This window comes from Aplidium turbinatum, chromosome 8, assembly GCF_918807975.1.
Source record: "Aplidium turbinatum chromosome 8, kaAplTurb1.1, whole genome shotgun sequence".
Lineage (NCBI taxonomy): Eukaryota > Metazoa > Chordata > Ascidiacea > Aplousobranchia > Polyclinidae > Aplidium > Aplidium turbinatum.
In genome coordinates this window covers 27,855,839-27,874,995 of record NC_137479.1, presented here as the reverse complement: position 1 = coordinate 27,874,995, position 19,157 = coordinate 27,855,839, and the positions used below count along the sequence as shown (strand labels likewise).

At 38.5% G+C, this 19,157-nt stretch overlaps 1 protein-coding gene across 1 annotated transcript; it reads right to left on the bottom strand.

Annotated features, from left to right (window-relative positions):
* Positions 1-5,898: 5,898 nt before the first annotated feature.
* On the bottom strand, positions 5,899-7,870 carry LOC145775973 (uncharacterized). Its single transcript, XM_082587382.1, has 2 exons — positions 7,767-7,870; positions 5,899-6,851 (listed from the first exon to the last, which is right to left on the bottom strand). The coding sequence occupies exons 1-2, from the start codon at positions 7,828-7,830 to the stop codon at positions 6,352-6,354; spliced, it is 564 nt and encodes a 187-aa protein (XP_082443508.1). The 5' UTR covers positions 7,831-7,870; the 3' UTR covers positions 5,899-6,351.
* Between the last annotated feature and the right edge of the window lie 11,287 nt (positions 7,871-19,157).

The following is a 19,157-nucleotide window of genomic DNA, read 5'->3' as shown; positions in this document are numbered from 1 at the left end:
AGTCGCGAGATTGCGTGAGGTTTGTGTAAACAATGGAGAATCAAGTGAATTTATTTTGATTTATGAGCTACAGTCACTTATTGGAATAGTGGTAGCCTAGTGTTTACGTGATTTGACCGTCACGTTTTTTACAGGCATAATATTTGAACCAAGTTTTACTCGTGTTTTTGATCGACTTTACAACAGAAAACATGAAGCAGCATAACCTGAAAACGAAGTCCCGACACGTTACTTTAACATTGCTTGTAAGCAGTGCTGTATTCGTAAAAAAAGCACAGGGTATACTGCCAGGTTTGCCAAAATGATAAATAATACACAACTTTCAAAATACTAATCTTTATTCTACCATAACATGAATTATCAACATCAAAATACTCTGATTATTTGTTAATATATGGCGCTGTTAAAACAAAATAAATTGACTTGACTTGACTTGACTTTACAAATTGGGATCTAGTAGTTGTCAAGAATCAGTAAGGATAGCATAGGCAGTAGGGTGGGTCGAAATTTGGACTTTTTCTCCGATTTCATTGCTACAAACCTTTTTTCTTGCAAATAGTCATAAAACGACATTCCTGAAAATTTGAGCTTGATCGGACATCGTCTTCATTTCTAAAAATCGCGATTTATAAAGGTACCTGAAGCGATTTTTTCGAGGCTTGAAAATGCATTGTTTTTAATATGGAGTTGTTTTCACGAGATTTGAAAACGTCATAACTTACTTAATTCTTATTGTAAAAAGATGATTTATGCGTCAACAGATTCAATATAATTAGGAGAATCCAATTCATTGTGTACTGACTCCGCAAAATAATGACGTCATCAATGACGTCATTAAACAGTAATTTGCAAATACAGTAGAACTCGGTTAATCCGGATTCGATTTGACCGGCGATTCCATCCGGATTAGGCGAAGATCCGGATTAACCGATGACGGTTTTTATCAAGCCTGACGCTACCTAGATAGAAGGGTATCGGTAAAAATTACCGAAATTGAACGCATTAGTGTGGTCATCTGTCAATTCCGAGACGCGCGATCACCACATTAGCGACCCAGTGATAGAGTTCTTTTGAAATGCAGTATGCATGTAAAATGAATGTATTTGTAGACTCTGCGTCTAACGCAAGAACACACTGGCAAAAGTTATATCTTCAGACATGCGTGTCGGAATAATCTGTAGTCACTCAAAACTTTTGAAAACAGTTACGGAAGACGAGTTTCTTTGGAAAACTTACAAAAAATCAAACAAAGTCTTCTATTGGAAAAACATCACCGACATACCGCCGAAAATTCCACCGACATCTTTTCAAGTTACAGTACGAGTTTGGGCATTTGCGCACGAATTTTGCGTTAGGAGGGATTACTGTTCATGAAAAGAAGAAATCCGCAATAATTTATTGCGTCACATTAACGGAACAATAGATAAGAAATTTCTCGCAATAAGCCACGTTACGTTTTAGCATAAAATGGCAAAACTGTCTGGAAAATCCGGATAAAGCGATAGAGAAAGCGCAACTTTTGTCCGGAATAGGCGAAGATCCGGATTAAATAATCCGGATAATCCGAAGCTGTTTCTTAAGAAAAAGATTACAAATCATTTGTACTTCCAGTTTCATCCGGATTAGGCGAAGATCCGGATTAACCGAATCCGGATTAACCGAGTTCTACTGTAGCAATAAAACTGATAATTCTACATGCTTCATCTCTAAGTTATTTGATAATGAATTGATGTTCTTTCCAAACATAAACATCATGCTGGTACTTGATGACGTATTTGATGACGTCACCCACTTTATTACGATGAAACTATTAAGATAGCATCAAGAACAGGTGGCAAGATTTTTGTTCGCGAAGAACACTACAGTGTTGATCAGAAACCTGGAAATCAGTATTTAACTGTTGTCAGTCCAATATCAGGAACAGCTGAGTGAAGATATTACAAATGCTCTCATGAACTGCATCAAAAAATATAATACACTATGGTGCATTGTGTCAAAGTAGTTGGGTGTAATTCCGTGAATGTAAACACTGGATTTAAATCAGGTGTGATAACTGGACTGGAACAACGCCTTGGTCATCGTGTGGGTTGGTTTATATGCATGTTGCACAGATGCAGCCAACGAGTTACCCCTTCGACACGTCTTCGCTACATTAGATAGACCTACCAGCAGTGGTGACAGACCATTTAAAGGGCCAATAGGGAAGCTTCTATGTAGAGTTGAATTTGAAGAAGTCAACCCTTTATTTGTGCCTGTGAAGATGGGGCCAGGAAATCGTTTGCTACCGGAGCACATAGTAAAAGATCTATCGACTGATCAAAGGTATCTGTACGAGATTACCAATGCCATTAGAAATGGCTATGTTTCATCTAAACCAGTGGTTCTCAACCTTTTTTCTTTCGTGGCCCACTTTTGTTTGCATAAAAGTTCTGTGGCCCATTCAGTTTTTATGTAAGAAAAAAATTACAAAAAAGATTTATAAACAAAAAGCAGCAAAACATTGCCTTTGGAATGTTACTGGAATCCCCTTGTTGAATCCAGGCGCTGACGCTTCACAGTATTTTTTTTCGTTAAAAAAAATTCACATCTTCATCCTTCTTGTAATTTGGATGACTAAGAACTTTACAACATAATACGCATTGTCCTCTTTCTTTTCTGTTATCAAAAATTGATGTAGGCTGCAGGGGCGCCGGAACGATTTTTGACTGGGGGGGGGGGGGGGGGGTGGGGGGCAGGATTATGAAAAAAGGACACTTTTGTGGTTGAAAAGCCTTTTTTTTAAGTTTTAGGCAAAGAACAATGGCACAGAAGGGCATCATGCTATGTTATAATGATGTAACCTACTGTGATACAGAATTTTGTGTCGTGAATATTATTTTGAGGCAACAATGAAAGATTATAATTAGGCTAAAAGCGAATAGCAGAAATTGTTATATTGCAAAATGTGCAGTAGCTTACATGACCTCAAAAGGGCATCATTGCCCCCCTGCCCCCCCATCCGCAGAAAAGTTGAGGGCAGGGGGCTTTCGCCCCCCCTGCCCCCCCCCGCTTTCGGCGCCCCTGGTAGGCTGCATACTTAATGTAATTTTTGTCAAACTTAAAGATTCAAGTACTGTATTGTCAATTCCTCCCCAAATAATCCACAAAATAAAATGCTGCACGTAGCCTACTAAAAAGCGGATCTGCAGAAGTTCAATAATTAAGGCTACCGCTTATAAAGATGGCTTAATTGTAACCACAAACTAGTAGTCTATTACATCATAAAGTGTTGTAAAAACTGAGTTGATGTAAAACTGTACGGTACTGTATGTTGCAATACTTAGATAGAATGATGATTGCCACTTTGTAGCTAAAAACAGCAGCATCATTCATTGTAACTAAACAAACACACAAGTGTAAAATTGACTATAGCCTAGTGACAAAAATGAAACAAAATGTTTCAATAAATCTGTCAGTTTTTAAAATATGTCTGTGGCCCACTCAAAATGCTTCTATGGCCCACCAGTGAGCCATGGCCCACTGGTTGAGAACCGCTGATCTAAACCAAGGGTCTCAAACACGCGGGCCGCATGCGGCCCTCGAAAACTTTTGGTGCGGCCCGCGATGCATTTTTAAACTTTGAAATAATTCACAATCACAGTACATATTTTTCTATATAGAAAGATAAAATGCTCAACAAACTTCAGACGACTTTTTAACACTACTGTCGCGCCATTTTTGCGTGCGGGAAACTCGTATTGTTACATCGCAATCACATTGCTTATTCACTCATTGTGCCATAATTGCAATAGTAACTTTGGCACTTGCTGAAGTCAATTCTTGAACAGTTTAGTTTTTACCGCGTTTTTGAAAGTTGATCGCAAGATTTTAGCTCTCCAAGTCCGTCGTTACATTTGCGTGTTTTTTGTTTTTCTTTTTTGTTTTTTTGCGTTGGACAGTGTTTTTCCATCTCTTTGTTCTTACTAATTTTTCTTGCGATCTAATGTTCTTGGTGTGTTCTTACTACTGTACAGTATCTTTTTTATTGCGTTTTCACTGTGTTATTTTGTTTATTGGTTTGTTTTGAATCTTTACCCTCGGACTAACAAAGCCTTGATAGGTTATTCCTGGTAGTTTCGCATGCTTGTAGAGGATTTTGACGCAGGCCCGGTTGCCGAGATTGGCAGAGTGAAGTTTTTCGATTGTTGAAGTGTTGTTGTCGGGAATTATTCCATCCATTAGGTGCCGCTGAATGGGGAGCAGTCCTGAAATGTGTTGTGCGGCCTTCGAGTCGATTTACAAGTGTTCATTTGGCCCTCAGAGCAAGTTGAGTTTGAGACCCTTGATCTAAACTGATGTACGCAAAGATTGGTCCGTTAAATCATTCGCGGTGGCTAACTTTCGCTTCACGTTGCTACAAACTATACATCAGTGACCACAAATTGCCAAGTGACATTGCAGAAAACTTGAAAATAATTGTTGCGCATATAGTCATTCAATATGCCTCATGTTGGTTTAATATAACATGTGAACCATTGTACAAAGACGGACCAAAGCATATCCTTAAATCATTGCAGTGCTGTTCACTTTTGCCTGATAAAATTCGAGACATTGCGTTGAAATATGTTAAAAAGAATGCCTATTTTGCATACCCGGAAAGGCAGTGTGGAACAAATCTTTAAAAAGCAATATTGTTATTTAAAATCAAGCGAATCATAACTAATTGATAACGATCCATTATCTATCAGAAACACGCAATATTTTCCAGAAGCCATCATAGTGAAATGTAATTTAATAATGTAGATGACGTCATCAATTACGCCATCAAGCACCAGCATGATGTTTATGTTTAGAAAGTACATCAATTCATTATCAAATGACTTAGAGATGAAGCATGTATTGTAGAATTATCAGTTTTATCGTTATTTGCAAATTACTGTTTAATGACGTCATTGATGACGTCATCATTTTGCGGAGTCAGTACACAATGAATTGGATTCTCCTAATTATACTGAATCTGTTGACGCATAAATCATCTTTTTACAATAAGAATTAGGCTAAGTAAGTTATGACGTTTTCAAATCTCGTGAAAACAACTTCCTAATTAAAACAATGTATTTTCAAGCCTCTAAAAAATCGCTTCAGGTACCTTTATAAATCGCAATTTTTAGAAATGAAGACGATGTCCGATCAAGCTCAAATTTTCAGGAATGTCGTTTTATGACTATTCGCAAGAAAAAAAGTTTGTAGCAATGAAATCGGAGAAAAAGTCCAAATTTCGACCCACCCTAATAGGCAGGCACTCTCTTTGGAAAACCAGAGGGTATACTATTAGTTGCTCGAAAAAGCAGAGATTATACTGCGTATACCGCCGTATACCCTCGAATACAGCACTGCTTGTAAGCAACTTTTGTAGCTACGTTTCTTGGTGTGGCTATTCTACTCACCTGGCATCATGAGATCTGTGTCGTGTTCAATGTGCTGCTACACTAAAAGCCTCTGTGACGAGTGCAGATACACACAATGTAAAAATTCATCAAGTTTTGCTGAAGAAAGATTATAAACATGATTTTAGCAAAAGTAATCAACTGTCGGTAACTGGTTTGGTGATTTATCTCTCCGGATGTGCGCTTAAGTGACGTGGTTTTAGTAGGACAACCCTTCATTCAGCGGCACCTAGTGAATGGGAAAAAATACAGGCAACAAAAACCTTCAATAAGCGAGACAATTCACTCGGTCAACCTAGGTGATCCGGCCTACGTCAGCGGTTCATAGCCTCTACTCTGCAAGTAGGCAATGCGAAACTGCCAGGATTAAGCTTTTAAAAAGGCTTTCTCAGTCAGATGTCAAAGGTTTACAAAGAAACAAACCTTCAATGACCGATTGCAAACGATGGTTTTGCTCTTTATTTGACTGTGGAATAGCGAACATGTGAAAGTTTTTCTAAACGTGAGACAGTAACTTTTTTTTGTCGTATCCAGGCTTACACACCTGGTGGTTGAAGATTTAGATTAAGTGGACGGGAAGGCAAGGAAGCCAATCTTCGTGTCCACCTTTAGGCGTATATACAGTAACTTGAACCTTGACCTTAATTTAGTTTTGACCATCATCACGGAAGACAAAGTGTTGCAAGCATTCACTGAATTATGATTTTGACATAGCAGTTTTATTGATTTTTAAATAAGTTCCTGCGTATTATAACACAACATAAAAAGCGCACTGACTCTTGTAAGACAAATATAGCCTACTTGTTTTTACGAGAAGAAAAACAGTCGGCGAACTGATGAAACTCAAAGAAATTTGTTCATGCAAAAAAGCCACCCTTTAGTTTTATCTTTACATAAGCTATTTGTGACATAGAACGCTTGTTGGTTATTCATCAAATTCCAATCCCACACCTTGAAAAACGGAAGTCACTCTTTCCGAACCTGAGAAGTCTGCGCTGGTAAAGTTAGAATCTCCAAAATCACAGCTTTGATATTCAGTGCCGCTAAAATCAGCGAGAAAAAACTGAGACTCACGAAAGGTGGAACCGACAAAAATACTCCCTGAAAAATCCGCACTCGTGTAATCAGATTTGCTGAAGTCTACTCCGTAAAATGCTGAGCCACTAAAATCCGCACCCACAAACCGAGAATTTGAAAACGCTGTACCATAAAATCGACAGCCGGAGAAATCAGATCCACTGAAGTCAGAGAAAGAGCCAAGGCTTCCATAAAAATTCCCACCACGGCTATCGGCACCAGTGAAATCGCACTTAGTACAGTTAGTTCCGTACATATTGATTCCTCTAAGATCAGATCCACTGAAACGTGTACCACTTCTGTCTGCTCCGTTCATGTCTTGTCCTCGAAGGCTCTGTCCAGAAAATGCTGAGAAAAATATATAGGCTAACATTAGTTACCATCATAAAAAGATTGCAAAACTGGCTTGTAGGCTATGAAACAGGTTTGATAAAAAAATGTGCCTTACTGAATTCAGTTAACGTACTGATGCGTTATGTTTAATCGTTCGGACATGACAAATCATAGGCTACTGTAATGAAAAGTTGTAATGTTTGTAGGCTTATAGGTTTTATTCACGAAACTCAGACACAGTAGCGTTGACAGGTGGTCCAGGGGTTAGCTTACTTTTTGGACCAGACCAAGGATAATTTTAAGAGCCCGGAAGCATGAGGAAAACACAGCGTATTCTTTGGATACTGTGTGTTTTCATATGAATCACTTGATTTGGGGCCCAAGAGTCTCATTGGCACAGGGCCCAAAATATCCTCTTAACGACCCTTCTCATTCGGTTTGATTTCACAAAGAATATTTTAATAGAGTGAAGAAAGAAACGTGAAATTTTGATTTGAAAACAAACTTCCAAATATTTTGCTTTGAAAAGACATACCCTTACCCCTAAATTGCAGTCTCACCCCTATCCGTTACATTTTTAGTTTATTTACAATAGGCTACGGCATGCAGGCTAGCCAATATTTGGACTTTATGATATCTCTTCCAAACGCAGGCCACTGCAGCCCATGCAAGAATCTCTATTTCTTGTTTTTAATTACTGTACAAAAATAGGAAATGCACTTAATATCTTCTTTTTTTTTCTGTGACTTTTAATAACCGCAGAATAGCTTATAAGTACTTTCTTAAACCAAGTTCGGCCCATGTAAGCCTTGCAGGTTATTGCAAATAGATTTAGCCTATTTGTCAAAAACAAGAGTGAACGTGGCTAAGCTAATTTGATATGAAATAACCTACAATTAAAAGCAATCATAATAGCGCTGTTCCACTTACTTGGTAATCCATTGCAGCACGACACGGCCAAGAAAGCTAGAAGTGCTATTTTCAGATACGACATTTTACCAAATTGATTTTACAAACTAAACTGAAAAATAAACTGTGTATAAAGCTCAATGTCACTGGTTCAAAGGTTTCACAGCTTTATTGAATAATTGGTTGGAGCATTGCTCTGCATAATTTTCTGTTGTTTTTCAATCAGACGCAGCATGTGGATGGAATAATTCACAGACAGAAACACTTTAACAACAATCGGAAACTACACTCTGTCAAATTGACCTGGCCTGCGTCAGTGGTCTAAAGCCTCTAATAAATTGGGCCCGTACCAATGCAAATCGAATCGTCACTCAAATCGTCAAACAGAACCACTGATTGCACTTAGAACTGGCTAATAGCATTTTGGTGTTTCACAGACAGAGTATTGCACCATCAAAAGTGGCTGGAAAAATCTTGGTCTTGGGCCGAAAAAAAAAATTACAGTTTTACAAAATCTTATTTGAGCTTTTAATTTTATCATAAAACGCCTATGTTATTACTTTTTATGATTGATTCAAAAACTTTAAATCCTCTGATGCAAGATCGACAACTCCATCAAAGCTCAATTAACAAACTAAATTTCAGTAAGATTTTGAACGTATTCGGTATTTTTTATTAAACCTGATTTGCAAGTGCAGAAAACTTCGCGTGCGCTGCATTCGTGTTTGGAAATTAACATCGCCAATGCCTGATTTTAATTGGCCATTTGTTGTCTCACACGTATCTTGTAAAACCTGTTATACTTGATATTGACATCATCCTTCCAAATAACATGAAAACGAAAACAAAATACTTGGCTCAGGAAAAAACATAGGCTTAGCTACATTACTTTGATTAAGAATAAAATATGCAGTTTTCGTTTAGCCTACACTTTTTTTGCTCTTGTGTTTATCAACTTGTGACCCAGGGGTGTCCAAACTTTTCCCCAGGCGACCAAATTTGATAATGCGGAAGTGTTCGCAGGCCAACAAACCCTGATAATTTTGTAAAAATAACCTTGTTTTGCTCAAAAAATGGTGCATTATACAGTACTATAATGTTACTTGATCACATTTTCACACAACAACTTTTCACGCAATATGCAGGTTTAAGTATTTTATTATATAAGTTACAAATCACAGGATGTGATAAGTTAAGAGAAACATCCAGAAATGTTCTTAATACAACTGTGTTAATGTGGAGAGGAAAGTGACATCTTGATTTCAATAGGTCAAACGTTCGCATTTCTGGAATTTGTTCTATTCAGCTGCTCATAAAATAGCGCAATAATATTATGATTATATTTATTGTCGATCTACAGCATTAACTGTCCCCCTCGTTAGCTCAGTGGTTACGCGCCCGGCTCAAGATCACGCGGCGCAAGTTCGACTCTCAGGGTGTGCGCTTGAGCATCGCACGTTAAGTGGCATTAATCCATTCAGCGGCACCCAGTGAATGGAATAATTCCCCGGCAACAACACTTCAACAATTGGAAACTTCACTCTGTCAACCTCGGTAACCGGCCCTACGTCAAGAGCCTCTACAAGTCTACAAGAGTGCGAAACTACCAGAAAAAACCTATCAAGGCTTTGTCAGTCCGAGGATAAAGATTCAAAACCACACCATTTAAGGTCTTTTAGCGACAGGGCTCTATTAAAGTTTTATATCAGGTTTACAATATTATTACATTAATTATTAGTTTATTACCCGACTTACTCTCACTGCGTAGGCAAAAAAGAATACAATCGCTACGGTTTTACTGCGTTATGCTACCGTTTTTACATTGATTCAATGTCTGCAAACGTTGAATCAATTTCAAAAAGAACTGATTTGCTGGCTGGAATGATACATACCTCCACTTGGCGACACCGTAGCCTATTCTTGATAAAATGCTGAGAGAAGCACAAATTTGTGAAGAACGCAGTGCTTTATCAAACATATTATTATTATTTTCAAGGACATTTGTCTGAAATAACGACATCGGTTACCAAGTGAAGAAACGTTGGCTCTCCAATCTAACTGACAATTTTGTTATGCAATACTTACGACTCAGTGACTGGTATGCTTACAGGCACGTCATGTTAGTTACAAGCAAGAACGTTGCTTTTGGATCAGTATTCGGGCACCCCAAACTTAAAAATGATATCCCATCTCAAAACCTTTCTCTGTTGTATGTTCACGAATAGCCTAAGGCCAGATCAAAATACTTATGCAACATCGATCAACTGCCATTTTATCTGACATGAAACAACAACATGGTAACGTGGCTTTGCATGTATAAAGTTGAAACCTATTTGGCCTTTAGTAAATGTTGTCTGTTAAATAACACGTCTAGTGGCGTATAAAGAATTTTCTTAAGGGCAGTAGGACATTTCCGTGTTTTTGTTTTTGAAAGAAAAACCCTTGTTTACTAATAACAATCAACATATAGCCTTATCGCACTCTGGCTAAGGTTTTCTAAACTTACCAGTGGCCAAATTTGTAACACCTAGGTAATTTTGATAGATTTTGCATTGAAAACATGCAATGGACTGATAGAGTAGGCCTATATGGTTATAGGCTAATGGTCGTCGCTGCTCCTGGCTAATCAGATTGAATTAGAAAAACACTGAGCGAACTTATACCTAGCGTTCCTCTGTTTATGAGTTGTATGTTATTGTGATGTAAGTTTATTGTGTACCGTACTATTATAGAATCTGATTGGCAAATAAAGTTATTTCCCTCGCCTCACTACGCCCCAGAGGCGTAGCAACCGCCCTCCGAACCCTCCGATCGGAGGGGGCCCGGCAAGGAATGAGGGCCCCTCGCCGAAGTTTTTGGAAGACTATCGAAATACAGGATATAGGCTAACCAAGTGGTCACAAACGCATGCGAAATAGCAGAGCTTATTGGTATTGAGCAGGTGTTTTCAAAAAACGACGTAGGAAGAGAATGTTTGGTTACCAATGTGCTGATGATTCGAGTCGTCTTTCTGCTGAAGAAAAGTTCAAATCGCAATTTTTTCTTGTTCTCACTGATCAGGCCATGTCTTCAGCTTCCTTGCGCTTTGACCAACTGGTGGAGTGGTACAAGTTGTTTGGATTTCTGTCAGTGGTGCCGAAGTTAATTGAGGATTGGGGGGGATAAATCACAATTTTATCAAATTTTAGACGATTTTGAACATTGGGGGGGATGCATACTTTTATACACAATTTTAGTGGTTCTGGTATTGAGTTTATTAAACAATCACCGGACCTCGGTAAATTAGCTGCTAACAGCATAATATACAGACAAGAAATCGTGGAGATAAAAGCGCTACCAGTGCTCTTGTGAATGACTGCTGCAAGATTAAAAAACAAGCAAAGAAAAATTGGTACCTCCAGAGGGATTCGAACCTATGATTTTCCAATGAATACTTAGTTTTTCCAAAAAAACAAAACAGAAGTTACACTTTTCTTCTTGCCCTCTCCTTCACTAGAATCACTACACTTAGTGCACTATAGGACAAAGTCACTAGTCAGGAGACTGAAAACAATCGAATCTACGGAAGAACATCTTCAAATTCATTACAAAAATAATAACTTTCAAACACATCACAAGAACTTGTTACAACCGAATTGCGTCTTACGGTAGTGCGCATTGAAAATGCATTAGCACTGTCATTTATGTTGATGTCATTAAGAATATTTTGTTGAATGTTGCAAACAATGCTAGCATTTAACCTTTCCTGTCCCAAAGTATTTCTCAGCCAGGTTTTCAATCTACAAAGACTGGAAAACGACCTCTCACAAGCAGCAGAGCCTACCGCGCAAAAAGAGAGTTTTAATCAGCTGAGATATTTGAGAATAAAGAGGTTTTTCCAACTCGGACAATGCCTGGTAAGCTCTTTTAGCATCGTACAGAGATTTTGCTCCTGTTGCCTTGCTGAATGAATCAATTTGATAACTCATCGATTGTCTATTCAGCTCTGGATAATTTTTGACCATTTCAGGAACTAAGCCGGTCTTGAAAATTCGTGCAAGTTCTTTATACTTTGCCGAATCGGAATTCAGGCTACTTTCAAACCGTTCGGTCAGTTCAGAGATAACTCTGTCCATGAACTGATTGTAAAGTATTTTATAACTTAATGCGGTTGAGTGTCTACAGTAGCTGCCATCGAGCCTACACCCAATCTTTCAGGGACTCTTCTTTGCCGTGGTGCTTGCAAAGGCGTGATAAAATTAGCAGCAAATTTTTCCGGAAGTGAAACTGCATTTTTGTAATTGTTCTCAGACTCCAAATCACGATATTTCTCTCGAGTGATTCTCAGGGTCTGCAACAGCTCGTCACAAGAGTCAGTGTCAAGCTTTTCTCCTTGCAACGTGATAGGCTACTAAATTGCTCTATAAGTGCCAAAGGCTTCAAAATCAGCACAAGTCCCAAATACACTTCTGCAGTTTCTTCGTTACTGCGGTGCCGTGGCCAGTGGCCAGGTCCAACTCGTCCTTAATACCTTCGATGAAGGTCCTTCATTGTCTAGCGTCAAATCCAAGACAATTTAGAACTGTGATCAAACAACAATAAAAGAAAAACAACAGCAATTCGAGATGCTTGCAAACAACTAAATCGAAGTAGGCTACAACTTCATAGCAACTATTTTTTTTCTGAATTATTGGGGGAGATGCTCCCAAAATACTGGAGGGGATATATCCCCCCCATCCCCCCCTACTTCGGCTCCACTGATTTCTGTACAACGCCAGCAGCCTGTAGAATAGGGTGGATCGAAAAATCCAATTTTTTTATTTTTCTAAGCTAGTATGTCAAAAAGGTGCGAAATACCCATAATAACATACATGCAAATTTTTTTTGGTATTGACAATTTTTTGATCGCCCCCCGCAAGGTTTTAATTTTCCTAATATCGGGTTGGAGAAACTCTCCCACAAAATTGGTCAAAAGCATAAATACTGTGTGACTCACTTATGCGCTTTATGATGTCATAATAAGCAACTTGTGTTTAAACCAGGCCACCATGGTTTAAACCAGTGTTTCCCAAACTTTTTTTTAATAGCGCCCCCCTGGACAACGTACAGAGTGTCAAACGCCCCTTTCGACAAAAAAAGTAAAACCAAAGTTATTTTCCATTCATCACAACTTAAAGTCCAACTCTAATGAGATGGATGAGGTTGGTGCAATGTCGTCGGCCTCTTGATATCGGGTTCCAGTTTGAATAGGAATAATCTTAAGTGTTCCCGTCTAACTAAGCCAGGACGGTTTCTTTTGTTATCCAGAAGCGTTTTCACGGCACTGAAACTGAAAGCACGCTCCACCAAGTATGAGCTGGAAAAGGCAATGATAAAAACTTTGACCCGATTCCACACGTGAGGGTATTTCTCTTTGATTTGGTTCTGTAGTCAGAACGATTGATACGAGATATTGAACTTCGGTTTGAGTGCAAAATCGCTTTGCAATGTTATCAGTTCCTCCTCAAGAATTCCATGTTCGGAAATATCACAGAATGGGTGGATTGTCCAGTCAGGGATTTCTAACGGGAATACATCCTGGAATCGAACTTTCATGCCTTTGTGTACTTCTTGAAGATGATTGCTGTACGTTTCTACATCAACATCAGATATGCCTCTGTCACTGGTATCAAGTTGATGCAAACTTGAAAATTGGAAAAATTATCGTCTAGCTAAATTTCGCTGATACAACACAAGCTTATTTCGTTACCCTGAAGGGATAATTTCAATTCATTAAATTTGGAAAATATGTCTGACAAGTAGGCGATATTATTTCTCACAACCAGGACGTCATTCGCAAGGCCAGGGTCACAACTCTGTAGAAATTCCACTATAGTTTCAAACAGCGAATACAATCGTGCAAGGCAATTTCTCTTGGAAAGCCATCGTACTTCGGTGTGGAGTAGCCTAGTAACCGCTCAAAAGCCTCATCATTCTCATGGCACAATCGTTTGAATAAGCGTGTGTTCAGAGCCAGGGCCTGATTAAGGCTCATGGGGGCCCGAGGCACAGCTAAGTTTAGGGGCCCCTGTTGGCAATCGCTTTCAAAGCAATGCCATGTAGTCTCTGCGAATGATGAAATATGGGCTAAAAAATAGTTCAAGCAAAACTATAACTTCATAAATATTAATTTAGCCAATTTACCTACAACTTTCTAACAGTATGAACACTTTTATACTTATTACAAAAATTATTGGATGAAAAATCTCTCTAACAGATTGGCAACTGAGCTCATTTCAATTTCATACAGGAAACACTAGCAAAATATAGGCTACATTTGAATTTGAACTAGCAGAGTTTATTAATGGTTCCTTGAAACCAGTGCTGTGTTAAACCTTTTGTGGGCCCCGGGGCCAGAATAATTTTGGGCCCTCTATCGTCAAGCAGACCTATAATATTGTGTATATTTTCACTGCATCGACATGGAAATGTGGTTCATTTCAATAGACTTTCTCACCAGTTTAGAAAACAACACAAGTGTAAGTAACCGCAAACACAGGTCTATCATTTCTTAGCTACATCTTTGCTCGGAATGAAAGCCAAAAGTGTTAACAATTTCTAATAAAAAAAAAGTACTGGGGAGCTGGTACACAAGTCCCCCCACCCTTGGCAACTCATGATAAAGAGGAATTGACCAAAACATGTGGATGGAAGTGTGTGAACAGTAAAGCAAAGGTAAAGTAGTTTCACCCTATTTGTTTGGTTGAGTCCTGTCTTTGTGATGAGTTGCCAAGGGGGGTGGGGGGGAACTTGTATACCAGCTCCAATACTGGCAATGAAACATTATCGGTCACGACGCGGTCATACCATCGTACCACACAAAATTTTGACTGTTTTAACTTTGCCCTGTTTTGCCGCCCGGTACCGCGCAGATAAAATCTGGGGATAAAACCAAAGCTGTAAAAATTATTAATTTCCATTCAGATTTGGTCATCTGATAACATTATTGTTTTTCACTATTTTTATGTTTTATCTGGCAACATTACTTGTTCTGTCAACCAAGGTGAAAACTTTGTGATTGTACGGTAACTTGTAAACAAAAGCAGTGTAAAGCGTTTTGAGGATCAGGTGTTCAATTATTTTTATTCAACATTATTTCATTACAAGGCAAAGCTTTTATAATTTTATGTAGGTATTCAAGTTAATTAAAGTTTTTAGGGTATGGTAGCCTAAGTTAGTGGCAAGAATAAACAGGTCCCTTGTGTTAAAAATGATTTTTGTTTTGTACCGTACAACATGTGATATGCCAGGCTTATAAGGTATTTGAAAATAAGAGCAATTTCATGTGCATATATTCAGAAAAAGTAAATACAGAAGAACGTTTCTGCTAAAAGTGCAGGACAGGTTTTTCCTGCTCGCAACATCACTAGTCAAGGATATTTATAATTATGGTATTGTAAATGTTAAAATTAAAATGATAATTAAACTATCTGAAATGCTATTTTGCTTACAGCTTACAATTTTTTAAAACAAAGCACTTTTATTGATGAAAAGAATCTGAATATGTGAATTCAAAAGGGCCCTCCAGTTGTTTTTTTTTTTATTTCACTATTTGTGCTTTCCAATTTCTTTCAATGTCTTCTAAATGATACTTTTAAAAAAACAGCCAGATTTTTCAAACATATTGGTAAACACATAAAAAATACTCTATCAGTTTTTCCATTGATTTTGAAATGGGCCCAACTACAGCAATTGCACTTCAACTTCTCTATAGTTTCTCCACAGAATCCTCAATGAGTGAACTTTTTAGGTATGATGCTTCTTACCAGTATGTTTAAGCATGTAATCATTATCGAAGTTTCACCACAAAAGTAAATGACCAAAATAATCAAAACAGTTGTGCCAAAAACACTTTGTGGCAATTGGGCCCTTTTTGAATTCATATATTCAATTGCATCCAATAGATTTCTGCAGAACATGTTACTAACTTTATCGCATTTTAACTTTGTTTTTAGATAGCAATGGTGTTTTTAGAGATGTTTCAGTGTAGTTAGGGCCCAAATTTGTAAAATAGGCCCCAAATTTGAGATGTTTTAGTATAATAAAGGCCTAAATCATCTTCTTAATGGACAAGTACATGCAGTGAACTTTAGCAACTCAAAAAACACTTTTCTGAAATGCAAAAATCTATTATTTGTGGGCCCCTTGAGATGGTGGGCCTGGGATCCGGCTCCCCCTTGACACGGCACTGCTTGAAACCTATAAAAGTATTGACGCCTACGGTATTAATGTAAAAAAATTGGGGGCCCCCAAAACCAGGGGGCCTGAGGCCTGTGCCTCGTGTGCCTCATGGTTAATCGGGCCCTGTTCAGAGCGTGCGCTATAATTTCATTCATTGCTTTGATAACAATTTTCAAAGACAGATCAAGACGAACGCTCGATCAAAATACTCTCGGATTGTAAGATCGGATTTGCTTAATCGCAGTGCTTCAAATTGCCATGCGTTACGTTACGACCTCAACTAACTTGTAAGGCACTGCGAAGCGACGTTGCCAACATAATTGCCAAAATATCTGCCACAGAGCTCTTATAGTTGTGGAACAAGTTTAGATCTTCTAGTATAAAACGATTACGTGTTGCTTACAATGATTCTTTTAGAATATTGCACAACTTGCCTCGTTATGTCAGTGCCCGTGAATATCAAGTAATGTATAATATAACAACGTTTGATGCTTTATTGAGAAAAAACATGTTTTCGTTTATCAACCGTTGCATTCACTCCTCCAATCGCTTTATATCAGACCTGATGTCATCTGATTGTTTTTATCGCTCTGAATACTTTCAATTCTTCCAACGCTCATTGTATATAAATTTGTAACAGTAGATAGCCCATTTAGTGAACTTTTAAACCGACGGCATCCAAGGTGGCTCTCTGTGATCTTTGTGCATTTTCAGTTTGTGTATTATTTCGTTGTTTTTGTTTTGGATATGGACAACTTTGTTTGACGCAAATAAATAATAAAAATAAATAAAATAGTCACCGTCTTCTTTTGTATTTCTTTGAAGCAAAACATGACAAAAAATGCTTTGCAATCCTCTTCTTGTAACTGCCCGATTTACCCTCAGCGCCCCCCAATCGCCCACTTTATAGCCAGCGCCCCCTTCATGGTCGCAAACGCCCCCAAGAGGGCGCTGGCGCCCACTTTGGGAACCACTGGTTTAAACAGATAGGCTACAATTAACCGTTTTATCACCATTGCTAAAATCACTGGTGCCACGGCTTGTGTTTCAGCACAAGATCTTGTGTTTTTACTTTTGATCTTGTGCTCTTGTGCTTTCCGATCGATTTTGGGCTGAATCTTGTGTTTTTTGATCAAAGTCAAATTAATCGTTGCTAGCATATTGACCAATTTTACTCATTGAGGTATCAAGCCTGACAAAATTAGCTAAAAAATTGATCTGAAGAGATTACCGTATGTGCTTGTCGCCAGACTCAGAGGTTGTGTTGCTAGATTACAAGAGCAGCGAAAAGAGTAGGCTACATCAGCATCAAATAATTGCCCCATTCACCAAGTCCAAAACAAAAAAGTGGTGTAAAAATTTTTTTTTTGCCATTTTTGATCCACCCTATTGTAGAAGTGTCGCAGAGAAAATGGTTGGGTTGGTTGGTTTTGAATCTTTATCCTCGGACTGACAAAACCTTGATTGGTTATTCCTGGTAGTTTCGCATACTTGTAGAGGCTCTTGACACAGGGCCGGTCACCGAGATTGGCAGAGTGAAGTTTTCCGATTATTGAAGTGTTGTTGCCAGGAAATTATTCCATTCACTAGGTGCCGCTGAATGGAGAGCAGTCCTGAAATGCGTTGCTCAAGCGCACACCCGAGAGTCGAACTTGCGCCGCGTGGTCTTGAGCGGACACGAGGCTAACCACTGTGCTAACGGGGCGGACAATGGAACTGGACAATCACTGCAAAAAAAAGATTAAAAGAAAAATGGAATTAAATCGTTTTATTTATGTTACCGAAAAAGAGAGAGGACTTATCACGGCAAGCTTTTTTTAATGTACAAGAACAGCCTTCAGGAGATAGGCTATATCCGAATCTTTGCATTTGCACCAGAATTCTTCTGACCGACCAAACCAGTTACTGTCGGCAGTGCTGAAAGGACCATTAGCAGAATGAGACTGATCAAGAATATCCTGCGCTTAACCGTGGCAGATGACAGGCTTTCTTCTCTTGCAATTACCATCGAAAACAAGATTGCCAAATCCCTGGACTATGACCCATTACAATTTGCGCAGAACAAGGCTCGAAAGAAGCGTTTTGCGTAATTATGAAATATATGTCCACACTGTCACTGTAGACCTATGTAGCCTATACACAGTGGTGAGGGCAGCTAATGTAAAAGTTAGCTTTCAACAAAAAAATCAGCGGATTTCCAATAAATTTACTTTCGCCAACGAGTCCACTAAAATTTCTAAATATTAGCGAAAATGCTAATCCGCTAACCAAAGCGTTATAGCTTCGCTAATTAGCGGTTAGCGGAACTGTGCCCTTTACTGTGTATACTTAATATGATCCCTGCATGTTGTGTAAAATAAATACCACATTCCAGTTTCTGCGTTGGAAGGGGCTCCGAACTTATGTTCGGAGGGGGCCACGTTCTTTGTTGCTACGGCCTGATGGGTGGCAATCAAATGGGCAGGGTTGGGGATATTTTGCACAAGGTGTCGGTGCAAGCGAGACAGGTTAGGACATAACGTGTCTCGGCAACCTATGGCCGCCAACAGGGCCGTTGACAGGATTTCTCGTGCCCGTTACCAATTTATGTTCGGGCCCCCTTTATCGACAATGTTATGAATATATAGGTTGTGTACAAACTTTTATTCATGTGCTGTTATAATGAGGATGACACATGCCGATCAAAGTAGAAAATTAAGAGAATATAATTTATATATAATATAATTCAAATATGGTTATTACTAGGGCAACCAAATTTTTGACCTAAAAACTTAAAATTTTGACTTTATAATTTACAAATTTTGACCTAATTTTGACCAATAACTTGATGCGTTTTCAACCCAAATGCGAAATACAAAGCATGTTAGAAATCAAACCGTAAGGTAAGGATATCTTCTTTTTCTAATAAAATAAAAGAAAAATGTGAAAGACTCAACGACACTACAGCTAACGAACATGTAATGAAAATCACTCGAAAAACTGCAAAAGACAAATATGGAGTGTCTTTAAATATCACGAAATTACTGAGAGGGTTTTGCAGTATTATACTTCAACATCAAGTAATGTTTCACATTATCGCCTTTGAAATTCCTGTCTCTAGCCAAAATTTTTCCTAAAATGGAGAAGCTTCTCACTACTACTACAGAAGTTGCTTGGGAGTTCCTCAGCAGGCTATATAAATGTGGTGAAATATCATCTCGTCCCATTTTCCAA